We start from the raw sequence: 11,533 nt of genomic DNA on the forward strand, positions 1-11,533 counted from the left end.
ATATATGTCAGGACATGTCATGCCTACAACTATTTTTGCTCACTATCATGTGCTGATGATAACTTAAAGTAAGAACGGTCAAGATAAATACTTGTCCTTGGATCAAGCAGGACTATTAATGCCTTAGTTTGTCAGTTCTTTTTAATAGGGAGTAGTCAGTTAGTACCAAGTTGTCTTTATTTTGGTGTGGTTACTATAGCGATGAAGAAGCATGCGGCCTCTCCCGCAACAAATATCTCATCATTATCATTCCCAGTGCATCTGCTTAATTCATCCTCATGACTGGACCATGAGTTTCTTTCGCAGATGATTGCGTGTATTGGAATTCAGAACTTGTATCAACTCGACCCTTAATTGCACATGATGATATGCCACGTCTCGCAAGTTTCATGTCAGAGTCATGGGACTGCCAGATGATCCAGAGGCAGAAGGGAATGGGGCATCCGCTTGAGAAGTGAGGACAGTTGTTGGTACAAGTTTGTTCTCATCTTCATTCATAGCAAATAATTCAATCCATGGTCGTATGGTATGCGAGTTATTTCACAATAATTCTAGAGGGGATTGGTTTTTCATTCATCCTTGTTTTCAGAGTTATGCACTAGTTGGTTTGTCATGCAAGATATCTCATCATTCTGAATATTTATTTCTTTCATGAGTCAGGCATGTACTCCCTCCATTCCAAATTATAAGTCATTCCAAAAATCTTAGAGAGTCAAAGCAACTCAAGTTTGACCAAATTTATATGATAAAATAATAAAATTTATGATCTCAACTAAGTATCAGTAGATTCTTCATTAAGTATATTTTTATAGTACACCTATTTGATGTCACAAATCTTTATAGTTTTCTCTATAATTTTGGTCAAATTTGAGATGCTTTGACGTTCTAAGATTCTTGGAATGTATAATTTGGAATGGAGGGAGTAATATACACCATCAGCCTGTTCGCTTGCTCGTAAACGATCGTAAATTTCCAGCCGGGAACAGTGTTTTTCTCTCACATCAAACCAGCCAGCAGTAAATAATCCACGATACGATACGGTCTCCCAAACAGGCTACATATTGTTCAGCTTTGCCTATATATATATATATATATATATATTTCAATAATGTAAACCCAAGCTTTAGGATTGCAACTGTGACTAGCAAACTAGAATGGAATTAATCATGTGACGCTAGTTGTTGAACTTTTAAAGGGCCATATGAGATGTTTCCTCGGCACACAATTCTAGGGTGGTGAAGGTAGGCATTGCTTGAGACATCAGAATCAAAAGAGAGAACCACATACGTTGGAAATAGCTGCTTGAAGGCACCAAAAGGGATCTCTAGCTACCTGCCATGCTGCCCCCCCCCCCCCCCCCCCCCCCCTCCCGCGAGAATACGCAGGAGAGTTTTTGTTTCAAAAAAAAAGCAGGAGAGTTGTGTATCATATTTTCCTTTGAATGAAGGGCCATTCTTTGTCCTTGCACCTAAGTCATATCAACTCCAGTTGGCAAAGGTTTTGCTTGTTCTGGTGGGTGGGTGGGGTGGAGGTCTGGTCGTGTTTTAGTCACAAAAAAGTTTGTTTGTACTTTGAAAACAAGGAATAGTGAGGTGTCTACCAGCGTAGGGATTGAAATGAACCCCTTCAGATCACTGTGACGAGAGAGCACCTAGGATTTGCTGAAATACATTGGTCTTGGCAACGCATTATTTCAGAATTGAGTCACATTGGTCTAGGACTATATAACAGTTGAAGTACATGTGAGTATGTGACTATGAAACGTTTGCCCATCTCGTCCATGCATATATATAGCACTCCCTAAAACTAGCTAGCTAGTGGTAAAACAACTGGATAATAGCCTCTAGAGGGGGCCCCTGCTGCATGTTTGATGGCTGTATGCATTGCAAGTTACTGCTGAAAATTAACATTATTAGTTGCAGTTAATCTGATAGTCATCCGATGGCTTCCCTTTCTTCTGCACATCACAGTATCACAAAAGTGCATTGCCCAGGAAAGTCCAGCGCTCTTCTTCACATGGTAAACTTCGGTCAGGAAAGGCCAGCGCGTGCTGCAAAATAAGCCGCGTTGTTGAGTGAGAGAGACAGCACTGCACCAGCGCTCTTCTTCGATCGCAGTGGGCCGGCCGGGCGCAGCGCTCTAGCCTCTGCCCGGTCAATCATTATTGATGCCTGGATCGATCGAATGGACCAGTGATTTTGGCGATCGACGCAGTGCCAATGCCATTGCCAGGACGTGCGCCTTTTCCGTGCACTGCTGCTAGCTTCCAGTACTACTCCATTGCCGCGGTCAGTCTTGGTGGCGGCCGCGGCAGGCATGCAGATAACGGCAGCCGATGTCCGTCTTTTAGCAACCTACTCGTGGGTAAATTCTGCATTCTATGTCGTAGCGACCTGTAGCCGATCAGAGATCTGGACATGGTATAGCTTGGAAATTAAACATCGTCCATCTCCTATAGCTAGTAACACGTTTTTTTTTTACCTAGCTGCTCCACGAGCTCTAGCAGGGCTAGACCGCTAGAATCATTATTATTTTTACAAGATCCGGTACAAGCATCAAGCTGACGCTATAGCTCCTTATCAGTAGTAAGTACGTTTTGTTTCCCATCGTTTGTCGTTCTTATACGCAGAGGCCGAATAATTCTGAAACCATGTTGGTTTCTATTTCCATGCATGCAGAGCACCAACAAATTTAGCGTCTAAAGTTTGTTTGGTGCAACTCAGAATCACATGTCATCAGTCGCAGAATGTGGAGCTACTGTACCTAGCATAGCTTTGTTGGGAAGACGTACGACAAAATTTTCTTGGCGCATTGACATGTGCAGCAACAGAAAATCAGGAGATGTTACCTGTCTCACTCACCATCGACGACCTGGGAAGAACAGCATCGATCAGGTACAAAAATCAACAGCCATGGCAACGAACAGAGACTAATCGTACGTACGTGTACCATGTACTAGCGTCATCCATTGGAATTGCCGGCCTGAAACTGATTTCCCGCTTGGCTCTCTCGTCTACCGCTGACGCGCTAGCTGCATGCCGATCAGAGCCTCGGAAAGTCCGGCGAACAATCTGTCACGGCGACGACCAGGCCATAGTGACCAATGAGCGACTACTTGGACGCTTCATTTCCACGTTCAGCAGGTCATGCGATAGTCGTCACTCTCGAGCAACACACGGTCAACCTACCGAAAACTGCACGCCCCGCGCCCCCCGGGCCCGATCGGGGAGGGGAGAATGGAGCACCGGACGGCGGGCGCCACCCGTGCCTTGAGACGCCGACCGCACCCCGACCCCGATCCCACTCGGACGTCCGAGGTCACTAGCCGCCAGCGGCGCGACGACAAGGACGGATGCAAGCCAGCCGTCCGTCCCAGCGATGTTCGGCGATCAACTGGAGGCAGCGTCTGCGCCGCACGCACAGGCAACAACGCCAGGGCCCAGGCCACTGGCCACCCCACCCCGCGCATGCGGAACACATGCCGCGGCACCGGCAGGCACACTGGGCGGCTGGGGTCCCCCGGTCCGGTCTCCGCGGGCACGCCAGGGAGGAAGGGAGGGGGACCCGGACCCGGTGCGTGTCTCGCAGCGGGAGCCGCGTCCCGAGCCTAGCCCATCTGCAGCTAGCGACTCCGCAAGTCCGCACCCCGCGCGCGAGCGGGACCTGGCCGCCCGGCGGCCCCGCCGGATTTGGTGGCTGCTTGCGCCGGCGCGTCGGCCAGGCCACCCCATGTCGCGTGCCCGTGCCCCGACGCGCGCGCCTGCCTGGCCGCTTGCGCGTCCTGCCCCGTCCGAGCCGTCTCGTTTCGCCATCGAACAAAGGCTGCCCGCTGCCGTGCGCAGCGCTGCTGGCCTAGTGGCCAGGCCGGGCCGGCTGCCCTCGAAGTGGCTGGCTGGTGTTTGGACGTACGTACTACTGCCACCACGGGTCCGTGAGTGACCGCGGCCGGTCTCTGCGGATTTTACCGGTCACGGCAGTATGCATGCGTCAGGCCGCTGCCGCTCTGCCGATCGATCCGGATTCCAGGCCCAATCTCCCCGTCCCCGGCGTACGTAGCGTCCTTTCCCGTGTCCTCGCGCTCCAGCTTTCCTCCGCCTTTTTCCCGGTGGAGATGAAGTGACAGAACACGGAGTTTGTTTGCTTGTGCAAGCATAAAACATGACATTTCACATCGGCGCGTCCCGTTTGGGACGCAACGCAGCTCCGGTACAAATCTTGTGGAAACGCACAAACGAATCACTGCATGCATGGTTTTTGTGACTGAGACGGAGTACACTCACCAATTACAACAACTCAACTTTACCTACTCTTGATGCATATCAGTATTACGTACCTGAAACTGTAACTGATAATCATCCGATCAAACAAAATCAAATATTAATTCAGATGTAACTTTCGATATCTGAAATAGTTCTCTACTTTTATTTTCTTTGTGATAATAACAAATATGAATGGACTCTTTGATGTGACTCTATATACTCCCTTTGCCCACAAAGAAATGCAATTATGGTATCTGTGTCGGTCAAACTAATTAGTGTTTGACCAAGTTTATAATGAATAGTATTAATATTTATGTCTTCAATAAAATTTATTGCAAAAATATACTCCATAATTAATCTAGTGATATTTATTTTGTATCATGAATGTTAGTACTTTTTAATATAAATTAAGTCAAAGTTTAGAACAATAGACTTTGGTATGTCATGCCAATGCTATTGGGCAACCGATATATTCATATTGCTTCTTTTAAGAATAATTTGGAACCGTGCAATGCTTGAATGACCGCTATACGTGTCGTATATAGATATTGTTTTTACTCAATATTTGAAGAAATGTTCGTATTCGACTCATCCGTATTTGCCACACCCTTATTCATATTTGTAACTAGGATCATCCACATTTGTATTTGTATTTGTATTTGACAACTATGTGTCTGACTCTGAATTTGGGGCGGAGTCAGCCTATTTTTATTTGTAACCAGGATCGTTCTATATTTTTTTAAGTAATGTCATGAAACTGTCCACTTAAGATGACCTTAAGCCAGCTAGTAGGGCGCTGTCACTTGAGTTTTGCAGAGGATAGCCGTCTAGTAAGGTAAAAGTGGATGTGTCAAAACGATGGTATATCAGCGATATTTTTTTTCTCGAATATGCACGAGTGTGCATATCATTGTATTAGAAGAAGAAATTTTATAATACAAGAGTGCCGCTCCCGGCCGTTAGTTTTTCTTTAACGCGCTACATTTTGAAGACAACAGACCCTGATCTTGTTTGAGTCCCTCGTGCGCTAGGGCTGTGCCAAAGCTCGTAGGCCGCCCGCAGCTGCCTGAATCCATCGATCCGCCTCATTCTTGATTATCTGGAGGAGGTCGCTGATGGGCGCTTAGGCTTCACGGAAACATCTTGCGTTGCGCTCCTTCCGCAGTTGCCATGAGACGAGCGCGAAGAGGGAGTCCAAGCCGTTGCGTCGATCACCGTTGAAGAGGGACCACAGTCTCCGTCACCAGCTTATCGTCGTTGCCACTGCGTGTGGTAGCTGTTGATCGAGAGCCCGGAGGACGTAGAACCAAACCTCTCTGGAGAATGGGCAGGCCGCAATGATGTGATCAATAGTTTCCTGGCCTTAATCACAGAGGTAGCATAGTTCCCTAGCTTCAAGAATCAAGAACATGCCTGGCCCTTCTGCCCCCGGTCCAATGTCTGCGTTTGAAGGCTAGCCAAAGGAAAATCTTGATTCGCAATGGAGCCCATGTCTTCCAAATCAGCTTGTGATCGAGGAGGGGGTTTGATCCCGCATGGAGCATGTTATATGCGGATTTGGCCGAGTAGGTGCCATCAGCAGTCCAGCGCCAGATCGTTTTATCAGGCTGATCAGTGAGTTGGGTGCTGTCAACTGCGTCCCATAGGTGTAGGTAATCCACCAGTGCCGGCACCGAGAATCCTCCGACAATGCTGTGCACCCAGGACCCGTTACTCATATATCAGATATGCTAGCATGTTGGCGGTGGACACTCGACAGTGATGGATTCAGCTATTGTAGAGGCGTGGAGCTCGCTGGAGGAGAGGGGACTTTGCTGCTGGGAGTGCTTATGGGCGTCAGAGATGATGCATGCTGGCGACGAGGCACCCGACGCCACGCGATGGTGTGTGTACTAATACGGATACACCGGCCGGCTACAGGAGATTTCAGTTAGCATCTATCTAATGTATCTGGCGGCTGAGAGCGAGAGCGAGACAGCTAGCGCAAAGGGCCGGCGCGGTCCTGTAGCACCCAGCGGATTCTCCATCGAATTGTCACGCACCGCCGACCACACGCAAAAAAGTAGCGGATCACAACACTGGGCGGAATGGAATACCGCGTGCGACGCAGCGCGAACAAATATCGATCGATCCCGTCCCCATTTCCTTTTGCGCTGTTTTTTTGGACTTTCTCCTCCCCATCAATCCCATCTACAAAACCTTTTTTTGTATATATAAATAGACAAACAAATAAGCCTGTACACATACATATGCATAGCTGGACGCCGCTGGTAGCTGCTTGCTGCACACACAGTCACACACACACGCGAGAAAGAATCCACGGAAGGAGATGTGGGGTTGGTTGGTTGGTGTTCTTCCACGCCATCGTCAAGTCCAAGACTCTCTCTGCTCCGGTCTAGTCTACCAACGGGCAACGGGGCATTTCCGGCAACTAACCGGCCGGCAGCCCAGAAAGCAGGGAGGTCCGGTCCGGGCGTCCCGCCACCGGCCAGGCCATGCCACGACAGGACAAGCTTTTTTTTGTTAGTGGTTTCCTTGGCTCTTCTGTTCCCTATCACACTACTCACTAGTGGTACTATGGCGTATGTTGGACATCGATCACATCAGGATGGTCGTGGACCCACCGTCTCCGTCGATGCTCCGTCGTCTGAAGAAGCGGATAGCTGCGACGAGACCGGCACCGGCCGGAAGATCACCGGCGCGCCGTACTGCGGGTAGAGCAGCATGAGGACCGTGGGCGCGTGCACGTAGCTGGGCGACCGCGCGAGCTGGAACCGCTGGAGCACGACCGCCAGCGTGAGCTTCGCCTCCAGGAGCGCCAGGTTCTGCCCGATGCACATCCGCGGGCCGAGCCCGAACGGGATGAACGCCAGCGGGTGCGCCGCCGCCTTGGCCGCGCCTCCGCGGGCGAACCGGGCCGGGTTGAACTGCGTGGCGTCGAGGCCCCAGAGCGCGGCGTCGTGGTGCATCGCCATGATCGGGATCAGCAGCTCCGTGTCCCGAGGAATAGACACGCCGCCAAGCGTCACGTCGCGCATCGCCCGGCGGATCGTAGCCACCGCCGGCGGGTACAGGCGGAGCGTCTCGTTCAGGATCATCCCCAGCTGAGAGAGAGACAACAGGAAGAGGAGGAACAAACAAAGTGAGACTTTTTGTCGTTGCGGAGTTACCGAAATGCCCCCGGGGAAAGGGACCGCAGATGTTTGGTTGTTTGGTTTGAAAAGAAAAGAAACGGAGCCTTTTACTTGTGTGTTATTATAAAAGATGGTCACGGTCCACGTGCCACTAAAAAGTTCGAACGCACCTATGTGTCATGATATTTTTTTTTGCCTCTCAAGTCATTCCGTCTACTTTTCCATCTAACGGTGTCAATATGTATTGGAAAAAGTCCCAAATACTCTCACGTTGCTCCTTGACCATGCCCGTTTTCTTTTCCTCCGCCGGTCGTCTTCGTCCGTCCTCCACCGTGCACCGAGGCCAGGGAGCCACGCGTGCGCCGGGCCCAGAGGCGGAGCCGGCCGCGTGGGCACCGAGGCCAGGGGCGCAGCCGGCCTCGCAGACGTCAGGGTCGGCGCGGAGCCTAGCCGCTCGCTGCCTCGTGCCTCCATCGCCGGTGCGCCCACTGACGGCAGCTAGCGATTCCACCGCGACCGACGCGCGCGATGGTTGCACAACAGCGTGCGCTCCTACGCGGGCCGCGTCGCCGACCGCGAGCTCCCTGCCCACCTGAACTCACCGAACCCAGCCCAAGCCTGCGCGCGCCAAGGCCGCCTCAAGCCGAGGACGCGCCGCCCCGACCCTGCGCTTCCCGGGGCACGGACAACCCGAAGACGAAGACGACGGCGCCGGGGGAGGCCAGCAGCGCGACGGCGCGGTCGGAACCCGCGCGGCGTGGCATGAGCGGGCGGAGATGGCAAAGACGGCGAGGGCGAGGAACACGCAAAGCGGGAGGAAGGCCGCCCGAGCGTGGCGAGGAGGAGGAGCTGGCAAAGCACGGGCGCGACATGGTCACCAACGAGTGCGCCAGTGGAGGCTCGGCGGGCGGCGCGCGACCTGACTGCTTGGTGGAGCTCGACCCCTGGTCGCCGGAGCCGCGCTGCGCGAGCTGCGACCTGCGAGCGATGCCTCGACCGCGTGCCGTCTTCTTAGGGACCAGCGGCGCGTCGGGCCCAGGGCTCGGGGTAGGCACCAGACGCTGGCCGAGCAGACGCCGGCGCATCGGTGCCAGGCCGGCGCATCGCAGATGCCGGTGCATCGCGGATGTGAGAGGGAGAGGGGAGCTGGGCTCGCCGAAGTCAGGAGGCCGGCGCATCGCGGAGAGGGCCGCGCGGTCGGAAGAAGATGCCGATGGGGAAAAATATAGAGAGCAGTTTACGCCTTGATGGAAGGGCATTTTGAACATTTTCACTGACTGGGCCCACGTGTCAGAGCTGGCAAACGACAAAAATCAAACAGAAGGTGAACGGAATGGCTTGGGAGGCAAAAAAAAAAAAAGAGTAAAGTGTCATGGTACATAGGTGCTTTCGAACTTTTTAGTGGCACGTAGATCGCGACCATCTTTTATATTGCAGACAGGTAAAAGTCTGAAAGAAATGTGCAACGGGGAGCCAGCTGGTGCGTACCGTTTTGAGCTTGGGGAGGTGCTCCTTGGACGGGAGCTCGTCGGCGCCGCACACGGCGAGGACCTCCTGGCGAGCACGCTCCTGCCAGTCCGGGTGCATGGCCAGCAGCACGGTGGCCCATGTGAGCAGGTTGGTGGTCGTCTGCTTCCCGGCGAAGAAGAACGTCTTGCACTCCTCCAGCATGTCCTCCACGGGGATCGCCGGCGCCGCCTTCTTCTTCTTGTCGTTGGCATTGATCATGAACCCCAGCAGGTCCCGGAAGCCGTTGCTTCCCTTGTCGTTCAGTTCGGCTGCGTCATCGTCATGCGCGGCCTCGAGGCTGCGGTTGCCGATGAGTGTGACGAGTCCCCGTCTGATCTCCCTGTCCAGGCTCCACTGCAGCCGGTTCTTCTTGGTCGGCAAGAACCTGCGATCGAGGCGCGAATCAGATTAAATCCTCGATCTGGTTGCAGCTGCACAAGCACAACTCAGGCGTACGTGCTTGACGAACGAACCTGTACCCGGGGACGAAGACCTTGCGGAAGGCCTCGGAGGCGAAGGCCATGAGGCGCGCCTGCATGCGGAACACGACGCGGCCGGAGTCGTAGCTGCGGCCGAACGTGGCGCGCGCGATGGCCTCCTCGGCGACGGCCTGGTACCACTCCGCCACGTCCAGCTCCACCTCGCCTCCGGGGGCGGCGGAGGCCATGGCCCGCCACCGCTCCGCCAGCGCCGCCACGGACCTGCCGACGTGCGGTGCCAGCCGCTGCGGGAAGGGAAGGGAAGGGATCAATCGACAGGGCACGTGTCAGTGTCGCTCCACCATTGATTGCCGACAGCGATCATCAGATTAAAGCAACTGAGAGAGAGACAGAGCGGTGTGCGCGTACGTTGAGGTTGTCGGGGTAGAAGGCCGGGGTGAGGACGCGGCGGTGGAGCGCCCACTTGTCGTCGTGGAGGCTGATGAGGCCATGTCCCTCGAGCTTCCGGACGACGGGGTGCGCCTCGTAGCGGTCGAACGCGTCGGCGTGTGTCAGGAGGACCTCGCGGACCAGCTCCGGGTCCGCCACCGTGAGCCGCGGCGTCGGCCCGAACCATATCAAGAACATGGGTCCTGCATGGGCCCCCACGAGCCGGAGCCGCCACCGCCATTAATATATCACTCAGTTCCAGAGCTGGACAAGCGAACCAACGACGACGAGCTCGACGCCTATCTAGGTGCATGCGTGTGCGTACCGTAGATCTTCCTCCAGTAGTGGTAGAACGCGAGCACCCGCGGGAGCGCGTCGTGCGAGTCCGGCGGCGACATCGGCTTCTTGGCGGCCTCCGCCATGAGCGCGACCATCTCCGTGACGCAGCCCAGGAGGAAGCGGTACGGCGGCCCGCGCACGCCTTGGCGCGCGAAGTGCGCCTCCAGCCGGCGCGGGCGCCACCAGAGCGCGTCCGCCACCCGCGCCGCCACGTGCATGAGGAGCAGCAGACACGCCCCCGCCGCGACCACCGCCGCGGCGTTCCACGTCCACCACCGTCCCGCCTCCGCATCCATCTCCATCGATCGCGCGCCTTCCCTTCCCTGCCTGTGCCTGTCGAGACACGAAGGAAACACGGCGCCTGTTTTCGTGGTGCGTGTCCTGGTTACTACAGCAGAGCAAAGCGGTTTTCTCTGTTTGGAAGTGAGCCGGTGAGGAGGGCGGGGAGCGGAGGCTGTTGGTTGTTTATATAGCAAGCAGCAGCGGCGGCAGGCCGGCCGGCGACACTGGGCCCCACCAAGGGATAGAGGAGTCAACGATGTGGGCTTGGGCTGTTGAGCTTGCTGCTGGGCACAGGGCACCTTCCCCTTCCTCTTCCTGCATGCGCTTGACCATGTCAGCCGGCTGACGTGGCATCTCAGCGGTAGGGCCAGGAGTTTTTCTGTACGCAAGTGATGCTGATGAAGTACTGATGATCTGCCATGAACAAGTTGTCTTCCTCCTCTAACCTACTTATCATCTCGGTGTGTGATTTGTCATGGCGCTTCATGATTGTCTTGACCTGCTAATGAGTAATGATGATAAAGGGATTTGAAAATTAGTGAGTTGGTTGGGAACGCCCGGACCTGACCGTTTATCTCGTTGAATTAAGATCAACAACGGCTGTACTGCAACGACGCTGATACGCAACTGCTTTAGAATCTCCAGATGTTTGCGTCTGAACCATGTCCGTCATTTGGTCGACATCTGCATATAAATATCTCATGTATATATATGTATATGTTCCTATAGCTAAACATGATCTTGAGATTCTTAAAGTGACCAAAATGTACATGTAAATATATAATGTTTCCTTTTTTTTTACATTAAACTAGGATACATATTTTACGAGAAATCTCGAGGTGCCCAGGCAGCGCTGGAAATGCCCTATTTGATCACCAAAAAAACAGAGAAAACACACTAGACACTTTTCGTACATTTTTTTTGAAAAAAATGCTGTAATTCATTTTGCTGTGGAACGATATCATTACGTAGAAAGCTAGTAAACTTGTTATTACTACAAGAGCATTATATTTTTTCGAGGATACTAACTAATAATAGAAGATTACAGTATATGGAAAAAGTATCGTTGTATATATATTCACGTCTCTTCGTCGTGCCAAGTATGTACATGTCAATTTCTAACTTTTTTCGGTTAAAGACG

General features: G+C 53.1%; 1 protein-coding gene across 1 annotated transcript; it reads right to left on the reverse strand.

Moving 5' to 3' along the window:
- Positions 1-6,486: 6,486 nt before the first annotated feature.
- Positions 6,487-10,517, reverse strand: LOC136522023 (cytochrome P450 734A4-like). The gene is made up of 5 exons (XM_066515806.1): positions 10,097-10,517; positions 9,751-9,974; positions 9,376-9,626; positions 8,882-9,287; positions 6,487-7,363 (listed from the first exon to the last, which is right to left on the reverse strand). Exons 1-5 carry the CDS (start codon positions 10,410-10,412, stop codon positions 6,863-6,865), a joined length of 1,698 nt encoding a protein of 565 aa, XP_066371903.1. The 5' UTR covers positions 10,413-10,517; the 3' UTR covers positions 6,487-6,862.
- Positions 10,518-11,533: the final 1,016 nt, after the last annotated feature.

This window comes from Miscanthus floridulus, chromosome 18, assembly GCF_019320115.1.
Source record: "Miscanthus floridulus cultivar M001 chromosome 18, ASM1932011v1, whole genome shotgun sequence".
In the NCBI taxonomy this organism is placed as follows: Eukaryota; Viridiplantae; Streptophyta; class Magnoliopsida; order Poales; family Poaceae; genus Miscanthus; species Miscanthus floridulus.

Coding starts and splice junctions, on each gene's coding strand:
- LOC136522023 (XM_066515806.1), bottom strand. CDS start 10,412: ATGGAGATGGATGCGGAGGCGGGACGGTGGTGGACGTGGAACGCCGCG. Junction 9,627..9,750: donor TCTACCCCGACAACCTCAAC/GTACGCGCACAC, acceptor CCCTTCCCGCAG/CGGCTGGCACCGCACGTCGG. Junction 9,288..9,375: donor GTCTTCGTCCCCGGGTACAG/GTTCGTTCGTCA, acceptor CCTCGATCGCAG/GTTCTTGCCGACCAAGAAGA.